The sequence below is a fragment of the Pungitius pungitius genome, chromosome 7 (assembly GCF_949316345.1).
Source record: "Pungitius pungitius chromosome 7, fPunPun2.1, whole genome shotgun sequence".
Lineage (NCBI taxonomy): Eukaryota > Metazoa > Chordata > Actinopteri > Perciformes > Gasterosteidae > Pungitius > Pungitius pungitius.
Window position 1 is genome coordinate 8,560,884 of NC_084906.1, and position 18,656 is coordinate 8,579,539.

Consider the following 18,656-nt stretch of genomic DNA (forward strand, 5'->3'; position numbering starts at 1 on the left):
CATTCTGACAAACAGAAGAGCAGGTTAATGTTAAAATTGACAGGTGGCAATCAAAAAGAACAAATTTCATAAATCAACTGAAAGGCCCACTGAATTCCAGTAAGGCCGCCAAGCTCCGCGCTTAAAAACACGATTAGCTACTCAGAGCCTCTTTAGCCAAAGAACTGAAGATCTTCCACATCGCTGCTTTAAGCCCTCAGCGGCTCAATGAAGTACCCAGCATGCAGCTCATTATGGACTGGAACAGTACTGACGGCTCCTCTTCTGTGCTGATAACTGGGGGTATTGAAAAAAACCCCTCCCCAGCCCCTGGCTGTTGACAAACAGAGCCAACATGCTTCTGTCTCAAGGTGTTGCAAGTCGAATCCCGATCCAGGCTGGTAGCGGAGTGAAGGCCAAGGCCACTGTGCTGAGGATCCTGGTCCAGGCCCGCTTGCCTCAGAACGTATGAACTAAGGTTTTGTCCTTTTGTCGCACAATAACGTTCCCTCTTTGCAGATGAACACTCTTCTTTGCACTCAGCCCACACAGCTGCAGTTGGCCGCCGAGAGCCACTTAATAGTTTGCCAGGTAGTCTGGGTGTCCATGAAGGACACAGTCTCGTACCGGGTGGGCCGACAGCATGGGTGATCGCTGACCTTCTTGCCGGAGATGCTCCCGTTGTCCATCAGAGCCTTCAGAGCCAGGTCGTAGTTCTTCCGGGAGCCATGGCATGTCCCAACGCAGTATTTAAAGAGGATTATTTCATCCGAGTCGTAGCCGATACCAAGATTCCGCACTCGCATCTGCTTCCTCTCTAGGTGGCAGTCGGGACTGCTCTTGGTCTTCTTGCGGTTCCTCCGTGAAATTCTGGACGGATTTGGGTCACGAGGGGAGCGCCGCCATCTGCTCCGCTGGATTTCCTCTTCCTGCATCAGAGACCAATCCTCTACAGGCAAAAGAAGACACAGACGGGACACTTGGCTTTAAATTATTTGGTTCCTAACAGTTATATGGTAGTACAAAGAAAGACATTGTGGATGACAGTTAGAACATTTTGCTCCCAAAAATAAAGTGAGGTGGATTTTTACGAGGGCGCCCTCATAGCTCACCAGGCAAAGCGTGTGACATGTCATGGCCGCTGTTTCTCTCTACCAAATAAAATAAATGCTTCCACAAGTTAATAAATCTAGGGTGAAGATCGACACTGTATGACCTCCCTCCAAAACACTACCTCAACAACAAATATTGTTGTTGTTCATACTCACTACTGCTAAACTAGGATCTTCTGTAAGACTTGGTAATGTGCACAATCTGATTGGCTAGAGAGTTTGGTAGCCGATTGAAATGATTGGAGAGGCTTACTACAATCCTGAACCAGCCACAGATACCGGATTCATTCATTGGTTGTTATTGGGATAACAAGAAAGTCACGACAAATGTAACAAAATCTGATTACCAAATTCCACTTTGAACGTACAACTAAGGGGTATCAGTAACCGAGTGATTTCATTTGGAAGAGTGCTATATGAGATCACTGCTGAAGTTTTTCTACCCAAAGAATTTATTTGGGGGGGTATCTGTTCAATTATCCCACAAATCTGTTGAAGAAAGTCACTATTGAAAGTAAACCATTACAGATCCTGTGGGAGACACAGCAAACTAGTGGACGAAGGTGCTCTGGTTAGATGGGACCAAACTTATTGGCCTCAATGCAAAACGCTGTGTGGTGGAAACCCAACACTGACCATCACCCTAAGAGCACCATCCCAACAGTGAAAAGTGGTGGTGGTAGCATCAGGCTGTTGGGATGCTTTTCTTCAGTAGCTACAGGGAAACTAGTCAGAACTGAATGAAGGATGGATGGAGCCAAATACATGGCAATCCTTAAGGAAAATATGATTCAGTCTGCAAAACACTTGAGACTGGGGCGGAGATTCATCTTTCAGCAGGACAATGACTCTAAAAAAACAGCCAAAGCCACAATGGAATGGTTTAGATCAAAGCATGTTCATGTTATAAGATGGACCAGTCAAAGCCCACACCTCAATACAATTGAGAATCTATGGCAAGATTTGAAAATTTCTGATCACATCCAATCTGACTGTTTTTCCATCTGTAGATGTGCAAAGCTGGTGGAGACAAACCCCAAAAGACTAGCAGCTGTAATTACAACGAAAGGGGGTTCTACCAGGTACTGACTCAGAGGGGTCATTACTTTGCACCCAATAGATATCAAACTTTTTGTTTTCCTTATGGTTTGTGTCACAGAAAAATGTATTTTGCACCTTCAAAAAATATGCATGTTGTGTTGATCAAATGGTAAAAGGTTCATTAAAATTCAAATTTGTAACTGGTCAAAATGAGGAAAAAGAGAAAAATGGATGGTAATGTTTCTCACATTATTAAGACAATACTAGGAAATCTCAGGAAATCTCTAGTCCCACCAAAGTAAAGTTGGAACAACACCCTAACATGCAGATGTAATTAAAAGTAATTTATTATTGTGCAGAAACAATCTGATGATTTATTAGGACCAGGTATTTATGCACAGGGTATCATAAGTTCACAAAGACATCTTGTATCACTTTTATTCACTTAGCCATATGTTAGAGAGGTTGGATTCGACCTCTGCTCAGCCCAAATATTCCTGGTGTATGTAAACATGTTTGGCATGTCAACTGCACTTTGCTATGTTCTCTCTCACCTGACAGAGTGCGAGTGCAATAATATGATGGAAAGCAGCCCCATAGTAAGATGGAAAGGATGAATCTGTCTTTGTTCACCACAGGCACTGATTAGAGTGTTGGGGATCAGTGAATGATTTTTTGATATGGTCATCGTTCTCAACGCAGTTTAGTGCTTCTGTCTGAAAGATGTTAGAGGTCCAGAAGAGAGTAAAGACCTGAACAAACTCCCACTGCTACAACTGATGTCTACTCCAATGTCTTTAAAAACTATTCCTCCTAGCTAAAATATTTTTTTAAATCTAATTAATTTTTAAATTTATAATCAAAAATTCATTGTTGAATTTGTTTATGAATTTGAATATAATTAGATTTCATTTGCTTATAACAAACCAATACTAGCTAGTGGAGCGACTGGCTGACAACCAACTGGAGCCAAAGAAGTTTTCTCTGTTGTCAGGAACGTTTCAAACAACGCCAGCCGCTCCGCTGGGCAAAACTGGTCCAGGTGTTTGACTGACTATACTTCCTGAACCGGGGAAGGCTTTATCCTCGCACTTCTCCCTTCAATGACTCCGTGCAGCCATGTCCAGAGGGGATTTTCAGCACCACCGTAGCGGGATAGGTGCTTGTCAGCTCATGCCTCAAGTTTCCAGAAAAAACCTTGTAATCATAAAAAAACGAGAACGGAAATATGCATACAAATGTCCCCCAGGCGTGGAGCACCACACTTCACCCCCCCCCCCCCCCCCGCTGAGGTACATATTAAGCCATGTCCAAACACGCCACACGGGTTTGCATAATTTCATGAAATTATACAGCTATTTCAATGATACATTAAAATCGGACAATGTTCGGGGCAATCACGTCCAATTGTGCTTGCCGTTATAATTTCCCAAGTTTCCAAGGTTCGGACGGAGAAACGCAGCTTACAGCACCACAATAATGAAATATCAGCATGTCTCATGCAGTGACTCCACTGTGTCCCATTAGATGCTAGAATAAGAAAAGCTATCGTGCACAATAACTTAGAACTGCTGTCCTGAGCGTTAACCAATGAGACGGCGTGCACCCAACACGATCTCTGAATAATCCAGAGTAATTGAGTCATGAATTCTAGAAAGATACTTTTTTATATTTTTTTATTATTTATTCATCAAAACTTTATGTCCATTTTAAACTGATTCAATAATAACTCAGTCAACAGAACAGGACAAGAGTGTCAAGAGGCGTTTACTATGAAACTTGTTTTTACTTACTGTTTTCTAAATGGCTTGCACATATTAAGATATGTTAAATAGACTGTTGGAGTTTAGCTACTTACCGAGTTCATTGTTAAAATAAACAGACATTCAGTCATTCATCATATTCCTCTGCTTGCCTTGATGCATGACAGAGGCCTGTGTGCTGGATTCATCATTTCCAGAGGCCATCCATTCAGGAGTAACATGCTGCTATTTTATAGCCTCCGTCTCAGTTTTTTTTCAGCGTCTTAGCCGCACAATATAAAGAAAACGATTCACGTTCAAATGAAGGATGCAAATGAACGGGCACGTCCAAAGGTTAAAAATACTTATCAGTGTAACAATAATCTCCATCAGGAGCAAAGGCAGAATGTGTTAAAGAGCCGCACAGCCAGGCCGGCTGGAATGGAAATTGGGGTGAAGAGGTCAACAAAGTGTGGAACTTTTGACATGTAAGACAGCCTTTAGATTCTTGTTCCCTCTACCAGGAGTCAGCCTGGGTTTCTTTTAACCACAACCACAGATTGGTTTGCACAAAACCATTTGAAAATCTGTCATTGGAAAGGATTCAAGTTTAATGATTCATTGAAGTAAAACAACAAGCCTGACTGAGAACTGATCACATATAAAATAAAGATGAAATACTTGCCGAGAGCTTTAAGCCAGTGTGTGCTGTCCTGTTCAAGATCCTCAGCAGGGGATAAGGAGGACTGCCCGAGGACACGGCGGAGGTCTGACTGACCCTTTTTATTGTCCTCTTCAGAAAACACATCTTCCACTAGTGTCAGCAATGACGCCACCACCCACAGCAACACCTTGAAGCATCATTGAAAAAGTGTTAAACGATTCCCTTTTCCCTTTTCTTTGTGGTAGAAGAAATGGTAGCAATATCAGAGTGTAGAAATTATTAACATACTTATATATTCTTAATAAATAATCTGCATCTGCATTGAAGTTAACCCATTAATAAATGCAGTGGACTAAAAAGTGCTATATATCTCAATTGTCTCTTAATTGTAGAAACATAAAATGGAATTACTGAAATAAAGAACTTGTCAGAGAGCCACGTAGCGGCAACAGAAATTCTCTGAATTTAGAATGCGTGTAGATTTGAGGACATGGGCTAACATGCTCAGCTGCAGAAAAACACTGATGATTTGCCAATCCACCGTTAAGAAATACCCACTCAAACGCAGAAGTGAAGAATTAGCCTTCATTGTGTGTTAGTCCAGAGTGTGTTAAATACTGACAAAACAAGTAACAAAAACATTGGTGCACAATGCTGCTACCCTTCCAAAAGTCTGCTGGATGCCATGGTAGTTTGTATTTGGTGATATTTCCATAGACAGCAAGATCTTTTAACCAGCTGGATGAAAACGTTTTGTTTTCATCGCCTCATGTCTAAACAATTTCAATGGCAATTCATTCACTTGTAGGTATTTGCGTTTAATTAAGAGATATGTGTTGCATACGTTGTGGCAACCGAAAGGGGAGCCGTCCTGTTCTATCAGCTCTTTGAGGTGGAAATTGTGTCTGCATCGTTTGGTGTATGGGGCCCCGTCTCCACGGCCTTGTGGAATACCTGCAGCCTTACACCTGCACCTCTTTACTTACTTAATTGACACGTGACACCATCCCATTGTGCGGGTATGGTTAATATTTTAACATCACTTTTGAAATGAGTCCCTCTGCAGAGTCTGGCAGGAGCTCCATGGGCAGATCAAATGGGCAGCGTAGTGGAAAGTGCTCTGGCGGTGAAACGTATATGCCGACAGTAGGCCGGTATGATGCTGCCTGCATCCTTTTCTATCGGATTTTCATACAATCTCAAGGTTTGCATCAGTCTCTTCAATGACCTCTGCGTCTCTGTCCAGTTGACAGTACAACACACCGTGACATTTTGGGAGCGGTGCTCACCTTCCAGTTTTTCAGGTGATGCTGGGGAGCCGACGCCTCCAGCTTCCACCAGGTTTTTCCATCTGAAAAAAACAAAATGGTGGTAAGGTGGTCCAGTTAAAGGAAGGCACTCTTTATTCAGTGTCTTGAGAACTCGTTTTTTTTACATGCCTGTTTGATAGAGGAATACCAGCTTTCCTTCACTGTAATAACAAGAAAGATATGCTTTTCTTTTAATTGTCATTTATTAAAAGAGTTCCACTGCTTGTAGCGGACTTCCTTGACTGCTTTGCTATCATCCTCCTATCCGCACTGTTCTGCGTTGTCATTTACTTAGGGAATGCTAATAAAGAATGCTGGAACCAGATCTTTCAGGTCACAAGAACACCCACAGAATAACTCCAACACTCCAAATGGAATGTCCATTCCATTGCCCTACAACACATGTGTCAAAATCAAGGCAACTTCCGTATTTGTTACCGGAAATCGTTGTGGTAAACTTCTTCCTGTCTGGTTAGGGCAACGGTAAACAAAATGCCTAAGCAACAAGAAAGAATTGTTAGCTGTTATTACTATTCCCAAAAGCAGCCAACTCAGTCGTTTCATTCCCTCCGTTGATGGAAATGTTCAATGAAAATGGATTCAGGCGATCCGCCGGGATGAAGGACCACACACAAGACGTTCACTTGGACAACCATAGTATATATATATATATAGAGAGAGTAAGGTATTCTATATCCTCTACTCTACATACATTAGGTCTAAGTGGACACTAATGATTTGTCATTCTAGTTAGCAGTTCAGTAGCTAACAGTTAGCCTGATCGCTCTCACTTGAGTAACCTTAATACCGATGGAGCAATTCCTCATGGAAAAATGTGTACCATGTTATTTATTTTGTTCTTTTATGTCACGGATGTTCCTCCACCAGTTTTGCAGCAAATGTAATTGTATTTACATTTTTGTAAATGTAATTGTAGGTAAATCAAAATCGGAATTTACAGTAACGTAACTTACTTTGGATTTTCCAAAACCAAAAACACTCGGTTTGGGTCTTCTTCCTGTTTTATTTTGTAGTTTCATGTCTCTTGTTCCTGGGGTTAGCTTCACTTTCTGCCTTGTATCGTGATTGTCTGCCGTGTCTGATTGTTTCCCATGTGTCCAATCACCTGCACCTCCCTTGTGTATTTAAGCCCTGTGTGCCTGGTGTCCCCTGTCGCGTCATTGCATGTTGTTGCGTGTTACATGCGGTGGCTTTTGGTTCCTGTCGGCGTTATTCACTGTTCGGTTTAATAAAAGAGGTCTTCGTTTGCAACTCTGCGTATGAGTCCTCCCTTCCGGTTCCTGCACCAGCTCCCCGATCGTGACACCCTCCAAACAGACACAGATCCTCTTATGGGTACAAGTTGTGTTGGTGCATCTCTGGTCTCGTCTTCCTCCTGTATCGCTCTTTTCCGTGTTGCCATATGGCAAAAGAGTTACTTCTTGTTTTGAACTGTATCCAGCATGCAGTTTGGCGGGGTAATTTTGTACAATGTACAATTATTAGTGTTACAAATTGTTTATGTGTCACAAGCTGTTTGGATGTTTGGGTTATTCGTTGTTGTTATGAAGTTATAACCATGACTTAAGCTCAACACAACCAAGTAGCTCCGACCGCTCCTCAATTACGAAAAATTAATTCTGCCGCCTTTTGAAGGGCAACGTCAGTTGTTATGGCGTTACACCGGTATGAACGGTAAGTGAGAAATTCATACCGTACGGAAATGTTATACCAGTATACTGTTGAATTGGTATACTGCCCAGCCTTACCAGCCACCCGCCTGAGGAAACCCATTTTGGCTGCTCTTATCTGTGACCTAGTTCTTTCGGTCATGACCCATCCTTCAAGACCATAGGTGAGAGTAGGAACTGAGATTGACCGGTAGATCCAGAGCTTTGCCTTAAGGCTCAGCTCTCTTTTTGTTACAAAGGAGCGGTAAAGCGAGTACAATACCGCCCCCGCTGCTCCACTTCTCTGGCCAAACTCACACTCCATCTTCCCCACAAACAAGCGCCCGTGTTACTTGAACTTTTTCACTTGGGGTAAAGACACATTACATCGGAATCCATCGGTCTCCTACTGAGAACCATGGCCTCAGATTTAGTGGTGTTGATATTCATCCCAACACGTTTAATACTCCGCTGCGAACCGAGCCGCAGAGTTGGAGGTCAGAGACCGAAGATGCCATTAGCACCACATAAATTGCAAAAAGCACTCGCCCAATCTGGCGAAAGCCAACCCCCACCAGAAACGTCTTCGACTTTTCACAGCTTTGGGCGTCCAGGGATTATATGGCCCCAAGTAGGCACCTCCCCACCCCGTACTCCCGCAGCACCTCCCACATTATCTCTCAGGGGACTCAGTCATACGCCGTCTCCAGGCCCACAAAACACATGTAGACTGGATGAGCTTATTCCCAGGCCGCCTCCTTGATCCTTGAAAGAGTAAAGAGCTGGCCCATCGTTCCAAGACCAGGACGAAAATGCATTGCTCCTCTTAATAATAAGTACATTTAGTAAATTTGCCAATTCCTGCAAAAAAAACCTATCTGAGCATCAGCAACCCTGTTTTGTAAAGACAATGCACTTGAATAAAAGGTGAGATGAGGTTTTTGCAATCAAAGACTGTGTGTGATATTTTGAACGCTCTTTCCGTGACTCAAACAAGGGAGAATAGAAAATGTTTCCAGTGTGTGTGAGATATGTACATTCGTATGCATTTGGAAGTGAAAAAATTTGGCAACCATAGACATTAATCAGAATCAAGTATATTAGACATACAAGGATTTTGACATGGGGGGGTGTACATAACATTGGACAATAAGACAAATAACAGTCCAGGAAATATAAAATATACAGTTAAATATAACCAATCAATGTTAGGAACACTTGGCGTTCAGATGGTGTGTTCTTTTGGAGAAATCCTAAGCCACATTGGAAGTGGTATGATCTATGTTTCAGTATGTCTCCCATTCACAGAAGAGGAACCCTCTAAACCCTAAAGATGAGTTGCAACAACAATAACTGAAGTTCAACTCATCCAAAAGTGTGTGGCAGTTCAATCGTCTGTCACATCCCATATTGCTTGTTTACTCCAGAGAGTAAAAAAGTGAAGAAGAGATTCCTTGCTTTATAGATCTGGGATTGTAGTTAGCAGATTCTAGACCAGCTCCCACAGTGAATGTTACAGGCAGAACAGGAGGTGGATTTCCTTGATGACTCGGCTGGACGCAGCTCTTGAATTAAAGGAAATATGAGACCAGGTTTAACTGTGTGAGGATTCACTTGATCAAAAGTTTATTCAACAGTAAAATCCTTGAAAGGATCTGGGGTTAACTCCAAAATATTTAATAGAAAACATGTAATCGTTTTATAGCATGATAAAATAACAGATGTTGTAAGTTCACTCCCTGTAATAAAAATGAATTACAACCATGAGAAGTTTCTGAACACTATGGAACCTTTGAATGATGCAGAAACAAAGACACCATCACAAAAGTCCCAAAAGCTAGCTTTTTTTCTTGTTCTTTTTACAACTTGCTGGCTTTACCTCTCTCCACTTCTGTCAAGTTAAACTGATTTGGATGTTGAGTGGGGTATAGTAGATCTGGATCCGATTACACAACACGCTCCTGTGTGTGTTTGCATGTAAATAATTGCCTGCAATGATGCGCTAAAATGAAGTCGACATACAGCTACAACAGTTTAGAAATCACCAGACTGAGGATACAGAAGAAGAAGGTGAGGTGTAACTTAAGCTGACTTTTTTCTTGTCCTAGAAGCCTACTGTGTATTCTGTGGCAACAGTTATTTAATTGTTTAACAGTACTACATGTGGTCTTGTGGTCCCTCTTGGAAGGTAAAAAGCTCTTCCACTGGAGAAAATGTTATGAAGATTATCTTGATTATCTATGTTAGTTCCCTACATAGTGCAAATGGTGCCCTTTTTATATTGGCGCAAGACTGCCAAATATGTTAATTGCATTAATATCTTAAATTGTTATTTTCTACTTAGGACTAGATCTATGATTACCGGTAAACCTTTTTACAGAACATGTCGTTAGGAATCTTAACCTCTCCTGCTATCACACAGGAATGTTTGTACATGATTGCATCTCTTAGTAACACTACACTGACAGCAGCAACCGCATACACACAGACACACACACACACCAACACTCAACTCTGGAACTTTGTAAATGTCTGTGAGTTAAAACAAATGAATAAAGAAGGCCCGCCAGACCTCATCAATTACAAACACTTCATTTTTGCCTTACAAATATGTCCACTGGATACATCTCAGTGAGCAAGACAATGTGAAGCATTCAGACAACGCTTCTGAAAGTTCAATGCTTGAGGCAATACTAGTCCTGTTGCTACATTCTGATAAGGAACCATGAACTGAACCCCTCAACTGTCATCCACAAGGCAACTTCAGCCTGTAACCTTCATGCAAAAATCTGAGAGCATTTCTGTTATTGACTTTACAGCAAAAATCCTTTTTTTACATTCATCAAATCCACAAGAGGAATTTTGAACACATACAATGAAAAGTCAAAGAATGAGGAAGTATCTTAAAATAATAATAAAGCGTAGATAAAACAAAGACTCATCAGTAGGACAATTAAATGGACAATTATCAAATATAATATTACATTTTATGGTTATTTTAATGAGAAGAATTAGAAATAAACTGTAGAGCATCATCATTAGATTTCAATGCAATCTGCAGATCAGATTTAGGGAACTCTTGTACAAGTCTTATTGGGCAGGATTGTAGCCGATAGTTCTCATAACTTTGTTTGCCGGGTCTTAAGTGAGTGTGCAAGAAGAGGGAGTTCCAAACTTCCATCAAAATCTATTTATTCTTTTTCCATTGTAGATGTGAATTGTAGTTTTCTCGCGTGGACAACCATTAGTAATACGATGAATGCGTTCGACGACGGACTGGTAAAAGAACTGTCAAAGGTACAAAGTCTAACTCAAAGCGCTTTGACTCAAAACGTTTTTTTATCCATTCACACCCATTTGTACACTGATGGTAAGGACAAACTAACCATGCGTAGACATTCACTATAGGCACATTTATAAATAGCCTTTGATGACCAAGTCAGTAGGTCTACTGTGGTCAGAGGGTCAAATCGCCATTCACCAAGCTCCCTGAAGTCAGTTCTATTTCCCCAAATCCGGATTGAAATGTTTATGCGTCCAATGAGATGGCTGGGACAGCATACCTGTCTGGACCTTTTGCAAGATGTCCAGAAGACATTTTTATATAAATTGAGCTTTTATGAATAAAAAGGGGGTGTTTAGATTTCCCAGCGTGGGAGCGTGACCGGCACCGAGCAGATGTTGCTAAGCAGGCAGAATATGCTTACCAAGTCAGTGTAGCTTTTTCTAACTTTTTGTTGCTCTTGCTGGCTATAGTAGTTGCAGGTCAAGAGCCTGGAATTCATTCTCATCACACGCCACCAGCTTTTAGATTGAAGACCATCTATAGTGCATTGTTACATTGTTCCCAAGTATGGTTTTGAAGCCTCGGGTTCTGCATTTTTTTTTGGGCCAACGTAAACTGAACTTACACTATCACTGACTTTACATTACATCACGTCGTTTAGCCGATGCTTTTATCCAAAGCGACTTACAATAAGTGCATTTCAACCGTAGAGATACAAACAAGTAACAGACTTCATCAACTTTCTTAGAGGATGAGACCAACAAGCCACAAGTTCTGTGACATCCAAATACTAAACATTTGCTAAACCACTAAAACTCACAATGACTTAGCAGATATAATTTATCCTCCGAGAAACTAAGGCATGTTAAAATTGTATTATCATTGTTTCTGTTTAAATATTGATGGCCACTGTTCTCTGTTCCAAGTCTCTGTATTTTAAAAGCAGCTCTGACCTGTGGAGGCACTTCTATGCCTTTCAAACTTTGCTAATCATTAGCACATTTATCCAATAAAGCACTGCTATTCTTCCAGTTTGTACCGGCCAACTCTTGGCGATGACACCTCATCGTCATTGCCCATGTCAAATAATACCTGATAGACATAAAAAATATAACAACATTGCTAGCGTAAATGAATAATACCCACCCAACAGACTTTCAGTGGCGCACTGGGCCCTTTTTCCCTGACCTTGAAGCTCTCTTCCCCCTCTTTGTGATATTTTATCAGGATTTCACTTTGCTCACCCGATGGTCTTTGATGTTGAACATATGATGTAGAGTGAGATTGTCACAGGGTGGCTGCTAAAAAGGAGTGCTGAGGACTAACCCGGGACATTTGCTGAATATAAGAAGAAGATAATGATCTAAAAGACAGAAGATACACAAAGCTGTGAGAAGTGCAGAGTTGGGTGCCATAACGTCTGCTTAATTAAACAGATCTAATGCAGTACAAGCCTTCTTGATTACACAATCTTTAGAAACCAATGAATCAATAGAGCTTAATCATCACAATATTACAACTGTCAGGACCCGTCCATTTGTCCCTTTTGTAACCTCCGTCATCCTGTCCAAATGAGCTTGTTAAAAGTTCCTCTCTGTGTTAAATTCTTGGCTGAGGGATTCAGGAAACAGAGAGCTGTTAAATATTGCCTCAACACATCACAGCCATGTACCTAAAATAGACACTTGGACGAGGGAGCAAGTCGTGGTCCAACAAATCATTGTGTGTTCCAAACTCCCTCTCCACTTCCATCTCATCAGAATCCACCCTCTCAACACGAGGCCGACTTATTATCTATATTCTCACAAAATACGGTGCAAGAAACAGACGAAGCTGCTCGGTTGCTGCCACATTGTTTTGAGGATCTAAAACTTAACTTTAATGGCCACATATAACATAATAATAATTTTATAATATTATAATTATTTCGTTATTGAATCTTTATTGAATTACATAAAATAATGTCTTACTCTAGATTGGTACATGGTCTGTTACTTTTGTTTCAAATTCGTAGCAATCCCGGATTATGAGAAGTGAGGCAAGGATTTCCCAGTTAACAAATACCTGTATTGTTTGTTTAATCCATCGTTGTTTAATCCGTGCCTATACCAATAGATAATGCAACCAGCAAGAAACATATAATTGGATATTCAATCCCCAAATGAAAAGCAAACGTTCTAGTTGAACCAATACATTCGTAATCAATTAAATCAACCAACAATGACAACATTCCATTTGCGTGCTTTCCCTTTCTCATCTCTGGAACTTGGAAATGTGATTTTGTTGTAATTTGATATGATTCAGTTCATTCCACCAAATCACCTCACACATTAACACCGTATGCACATGCTTAAAAGATTGGTTTTAAATGAAATGGACGTGGTGGCCTAATTGAAGTCAATGCATGTCTGAAGCAAATGAACCTGTTTACAATCTCCCACATTCCCACGTGGCTCCTAGAAAAACAATGCAAGCTGTTAAAGTTAAATCCATTTAATCCACGAAGTCCAACATGGTGAATCCCACCTGGACCTTCCAATCGGTCATCACGGGCTCGACGGGTTTCGGAAACTTCAGAGACTGAACTCAGGTGAGGGTCAGACGGGCAACAACGAGCTTACCTTTGCCGGGTGTGCTCGCCCCCCCGATCATGGACGTGAGCGTGAGGAACCAGCCGCCGTGATAATCCGCGCGCACTCGGATGTCGTCCGCGGAGCTCTGCGTCGGTTCCCCGGTTACATCCTGGGGCATGGCGGGGCAGTCCAGACTCCGGCGCTCCTCCTCACGGCTGGAGGCATGTCACGAGAGTGACAGCAGTGTGAATCCCGCGGGACCGAGCTGAGTACCGCCGCTGTCCGTCTGTGAGAGGAGCGACCCGTCCTGTGCCGTGCCGTGCCGTGCGTGCGTCCTGACTGAATCTCCACGCCCAGATGTGTGTGCGTGCGTGTGTGTGTGTGTGTGTGTGTGTGTGTGTGTGTGTGTGTGTGTGTGTGTGTGTGTGTGTTTAGAACTTCGAAAGGGGTCTTGTTGCCTCTTCCTCCAACACACGTTTGCTTTTGGTGTGGCATAAAACTCAACTCCACAACATGGGAACACAGACGGAACTCATGTCCACTCCACACTCTTTAGACATCGGCATGATAGCAGTGCGTCCTGATAGAAGGTGATAGAATGTGAGCATAGTGTTTGGGGTCCCACATTCTATAGATCTATACATAGATAGATATACACACAGTCTCTGACACAAACAGTGTGCCCGTACAGCACACTGAAAGCACTAGGAAGACATTATCAAGGACTGATGTGCAATCCTCAATCCAGTGTGAATAATCAAGATGGGCCGCGGCTCAAGCAGAACTCCCATCCAGCTTTTTAAACCTCCCCTCTTCAGATTGTGGCTCTGCAGTCAGGGGGACCCCCTGCAACCCTCCACCTCTCTCTCCTCCACAAAAGCATCTGCAAGCCAAGAACACAAGATTAAAACCCCCCTTTGAAGGCTGCAGCTCCTTCTATGGGCTGCTCGGTCTCTGCTGGAGCCCGCAAACCCGCCACCCTCCGCCAGCCAGGGTGTCCTCTCAGCGTGGAAGGCTGTCTAAAGGTTGGGGGTGAGGGTGGGGTGAAAGGAGGACGTCGGGGGAAGAGGCCTGGCAGGGGCAGCGGGGCGGGAGACAGCAGCTCACAGGGGCACCGGGGGAGTGACCTGGAACGCACCTATCGGAGCACACATTTATTCATGACTAACCTGCTCAGTGAGGTGCGTCTGCTACGCAGGAAGGACCACCTGCCACAGCTGGATGAGCCAAAGACACTTGTAAAAACTTGGGAACAAAGGCGGAGAAAGAAAAACACCCAAAACAAACCAGAGACCTTTTTTGAACTTTCCCATTTGAATTACCTTCACAACCCATCTAGAGAGACACGGAGTCACATATATCTTCTCACGTCTCCAATTTATTTTGTATCGTGTTGGCCATCTCGAGGATCATATTCAGAATATTGGATGTTGGCGTAAAACATAATGACACCTGTTTTTTTCACAGCGTTATTCATGTCTTTAACTCTTCAACACTGCAAGGGAACTCACTCTGTTATTGTTGTGAAGACAATCAGTGTTTGGGGAGAGGTATAATTACTTTTATGTATGCACTCTATCCTAAGAAACTATTAACGTGCCAGGATGATGTTTGGCCATCACACATGCTGGTTGTCTTCTTTTCTATTCATTCAACCACAGGGGCTTGAAACTATCAAAGTTGGAAATGCAGATTTAAGAAATTGTTTGTGTCACTCAAGCTAGTTTCTTTAATTGAATTGTCTGACTGGAGCAAAATAAATGGAAACCAATGATCGTTTGAAAGCAAACACTCTTTGAGGTGACCTATGACCAAAAGGCTGAGAGAAACAGAAGACGGCTACAGTCCTGATCAAGGCAGTGCTGCTGGCGCTCCGGACGTGAGGCTGGAGTTTCTACCTGACCTCTGCTCTCCAAGAAAATATATGTCTGGCTGCACAAGCAGAGGCCATGATCCACAGCAGGTAGTCCCATTCTCAGGCTGACCAAACCCACACCGGCCAGCTGCTCAGACAGAGAGCGGTGCTCACACTTTAAAGGGAATCAGGAATCAGGAACATTGATAGACATACAACAAATTTGACATGGCGGTCGGTGCATAACATTGAACAGTGAGACAGTAAGACAATGGACAAAAAGACAAAAATGCTGTTTCACTTAAAGTTCTTCTATCAATAAATGAAAATGATAATAATAATTAAACGCATATTTTGAAATTCATTAATCTCAATTAAAAGTTTGTTTTTCTTCTAAAGACTATATTTAAGAAATTAAGTAGTCACTTTAGACAGTGTGTAAATGAGACACTTGTATTTTAAACACTAAACTACACATGGAAACATCTTGGAGGCACTTTGCAGTGCTCTCAACTCTTTTGAAGGCTGTGTTTGAAGTGCCAACGAACTCTGACATTTAGCCAGGACGTTTCCAAACCTCTGTCTTTTAGGGACAGAGTGGAGGTCCTCTGCAGGGATGTTGAGATGGAACATGTTCGGGGACACTATCAGGGCTAAATTGATCCATTTGCCACTCACCCCCCTTCCGTTTGACACATGGAGGAATTCCTCTGCAGTTCTCTGCACTATGAGGTTGTTGTTTGTGTTACTTCCAAGGCAAAAAGCTCTCCCCATCTTCAACTACGGTCTAGGTCAGGGGTGGCAAATAGCTCGATCATGATCGACCAGTCGATCTCGAAGGCAGTACCAGTCGATCGCTTGCCATCGATTAAAAAAATGACGTCATGTCACACACGCGCAGTCTACCGCGAGAGATGACTGAAACTAATGCTAATGCTAATTAGCGGTCCTTGCTTACTAACAGACCCATTTAATTTGATTCCAAAGCAACCCAGGCTGACGCCACTAGGGTAATGGGCAAGAATGATGCTCCTTCTGACAGAAGAGAGGCTGGTTGTTTCCTTCATATCGTCTCCTTTTGCGCTACTTATTTTATTGCATTAATCTCGACCACAATAATCTCATAGATTAACGTTTTAACTTTGACAGCCCAATTTAGTTCTTAACAAGAGTCCAAGGTCTACCAGATGACTGTGCAGCCCCAGAAGACTCTAAGTTATTACAAGACGAGAGGTCTGAAGGCCTGCAATATTTTGGTATTCAAAGAGAATGAATATTGATACCAAACTCAATGTTTATACATTTACAAATTAAGTTGTTTTGTGAACTTTGATCGTCCTTATTTTCGATTGATTCAGCTCAATTGATTTGATTTACTATATGTTCTGGCTTTTTAACCGTGACCGTACCTGGAGAAGAATTCAACAGAGCAAACTGCATTTCAAATGGGGGATAGGCTGCTCTTCATCATTCAAGCTGACATAATGAGCAGATAATTACATCAAAACCTTGCCTCGGGCAGCTTTGAATTCTTGAGAGCACAGTTACTTTCAGGCAACAGATTTGTTTTCCTACATCCAGCGTGAGTGAGTTATACCTTCCGTCTTTACCCGACTCAACTCTACTTCCCTGCCAGGCCCTAGCTTCTCATCCTACTATGTGACTCTGACCGGCTGCACCTGATTATTTCCCCATTACTCTTTACCCAACACAGAGAAGTGCATCATCAATCCTTTCCCGACACTTCCCAAAGGATACAATTAACTTTTTCTCACAAGAATGATGGGTTAACCATTCAAAAAGGGATTGATGGCTGAAATAATGTTTATTTCAATACCCGTTTAAACTCAGTTTAGCCCCGGCTGTATGATGTATTTTCGAGCGTATGGTTATCAGCTGCACAAATAGTGTGTTTGCGTGGGATGAATAATGTGGAGGAAATGGGATCTGGGAAGAGGTCTCACAAACCTGCGTGACCTCACCTTCCATCAAAGTCCGAGCTATTTCTATGTTCTTTTTGCTTGTAAGCCTCTACTTAAGTCAGAACCCTAAAGAACGCATGTGTTTTATAGAGCAAATTAAATGAGTGACGTATATGCAAGCCGGCCAAAACGACATGCTTCTTCAGTCATGGCCAATTATAACTGGCAGCTGATGTTAGGGAGCGGGCAGGCATGGGCAGAAGCACCCTGACAAGACTACCCCTGATCATCACCACAAGCTGAACGTCACCCTGCAATCAGCACACAGCCTGGGGTCAAGGCCCGCCAATGCTCAAGCTCTACCTCCCAGGATCTCAATGGGACTCTTCTCTAACAGAGACATACCGCGGCTCTATCAAGGAGTCTCTCAGTACCTGTGAAGGACCTGATATTTTAATGTCACTTTGTTGGGCCAACCCTTTTGTCACCGATTCCAGCAGGGGGTGACACGTGGTCACCTTTACCCTGGGTGGTCAAGTATGGTCCTAATAGTGTCCTGCTGGTTGTAGAATGCAGGTCAGGACATCTGCCCATACTTACATTCCCGGGTCTCAGTTTGAGGTTGTTGGACTCAAGCATAAATATTTTTCAATGATTGGACTCTGGCGCTTCACTTCTGACCACTTTTATGGTTTCTTGAAGTAATTTTAACACAGCAGGGACTTTATAGAACACAATCAAACAGCCATTGCCATTGGTTCTGCACTATCCATTGTCTTCATTTTTGCGGAAATTCATCCGCTGCTGGGGGGAACAGTAAATGGTGATGGCTAACAGTAAATCCAGGTACATTTGGGATGATCAGTTGGGCTGAGAGAGAGCTCAAGCAACACAACATCACATTACAACATGTACTGTAGCAACACATGGACGAAGGCACCATAGATGCTTACGTCTCCGGTACGTAGCTTAGTGAAAGTGGTGTGAAATTCCCTAAACACTGCGTTGACTTTTCCCAACTCCTCATGAATTCTAATAATCATCTTTCCTTGACGTTTTTAGTTAGGAATAGACGTTAGTGGTTAGGAAACCAATAGACGTTAAGAGTTCATTTTTTCTCGAATACAGCCTAGCATTGAGCTGATAGACAGAGACACAAGGGGAATCCTGTTCTAAAGCCTCACAACATCCATTAAATGGCGCGTTTCCACCGAGCAGTACGGTACGGTACGGGTCGGGTCGGTACCCTTTTATTTGTGTCTCCACTGAGAAAAGTACCAAAGATCCGCACCGTACCACTTTTTGGGTACCCTTCCGTTGGGGTACCTGGCACAGTTGTTTGGTACTAAAGGGTGGAGCTAGACTCACTGCAGAACGTTGATTGGTTGAAAGAGTGTCCTCATTTGCGCGTGCCGCAAGGGGAAAGACAACACACGAAGGAACACCGTCGCAACAATGTCGCCGCGCAGCATTTACTTTAACAGTCACATATCGAAACGCAA

The 18,656-nt window shown here is 42.6% G+C and overlaps 1 protein-coding gene across 1 annotated transcript in view; it reads right to left on the bottom strand.

Annotated features, from left to right (window-relative positions):
* Window positions 1-18,656, bottom strand: part of LOC119216626 (uncharacterized) — a 25,537-nt gene continuing 6,881 nt past the window's right edge. The window contains 6 exon segments of the mRNA XM_037469646.2: window positions 1-928; window positions 4,560-4,725; window positions 5,383-5,465; window positions 5,468-5,492; window positions 5,828-5,889; window positions 13,426-13,592. Of these exon segments, the coding sequence (XP_037325543.2) occupies window positions 519-928; window positions 4,560-4,725; window positions 5,383-5,465; window positions 5,468-5,492; window positions 5,828-5,889; window positions 13,426-13,592 (913 nt within the window). The 3' untranslated portion in view covers window positions 1-518.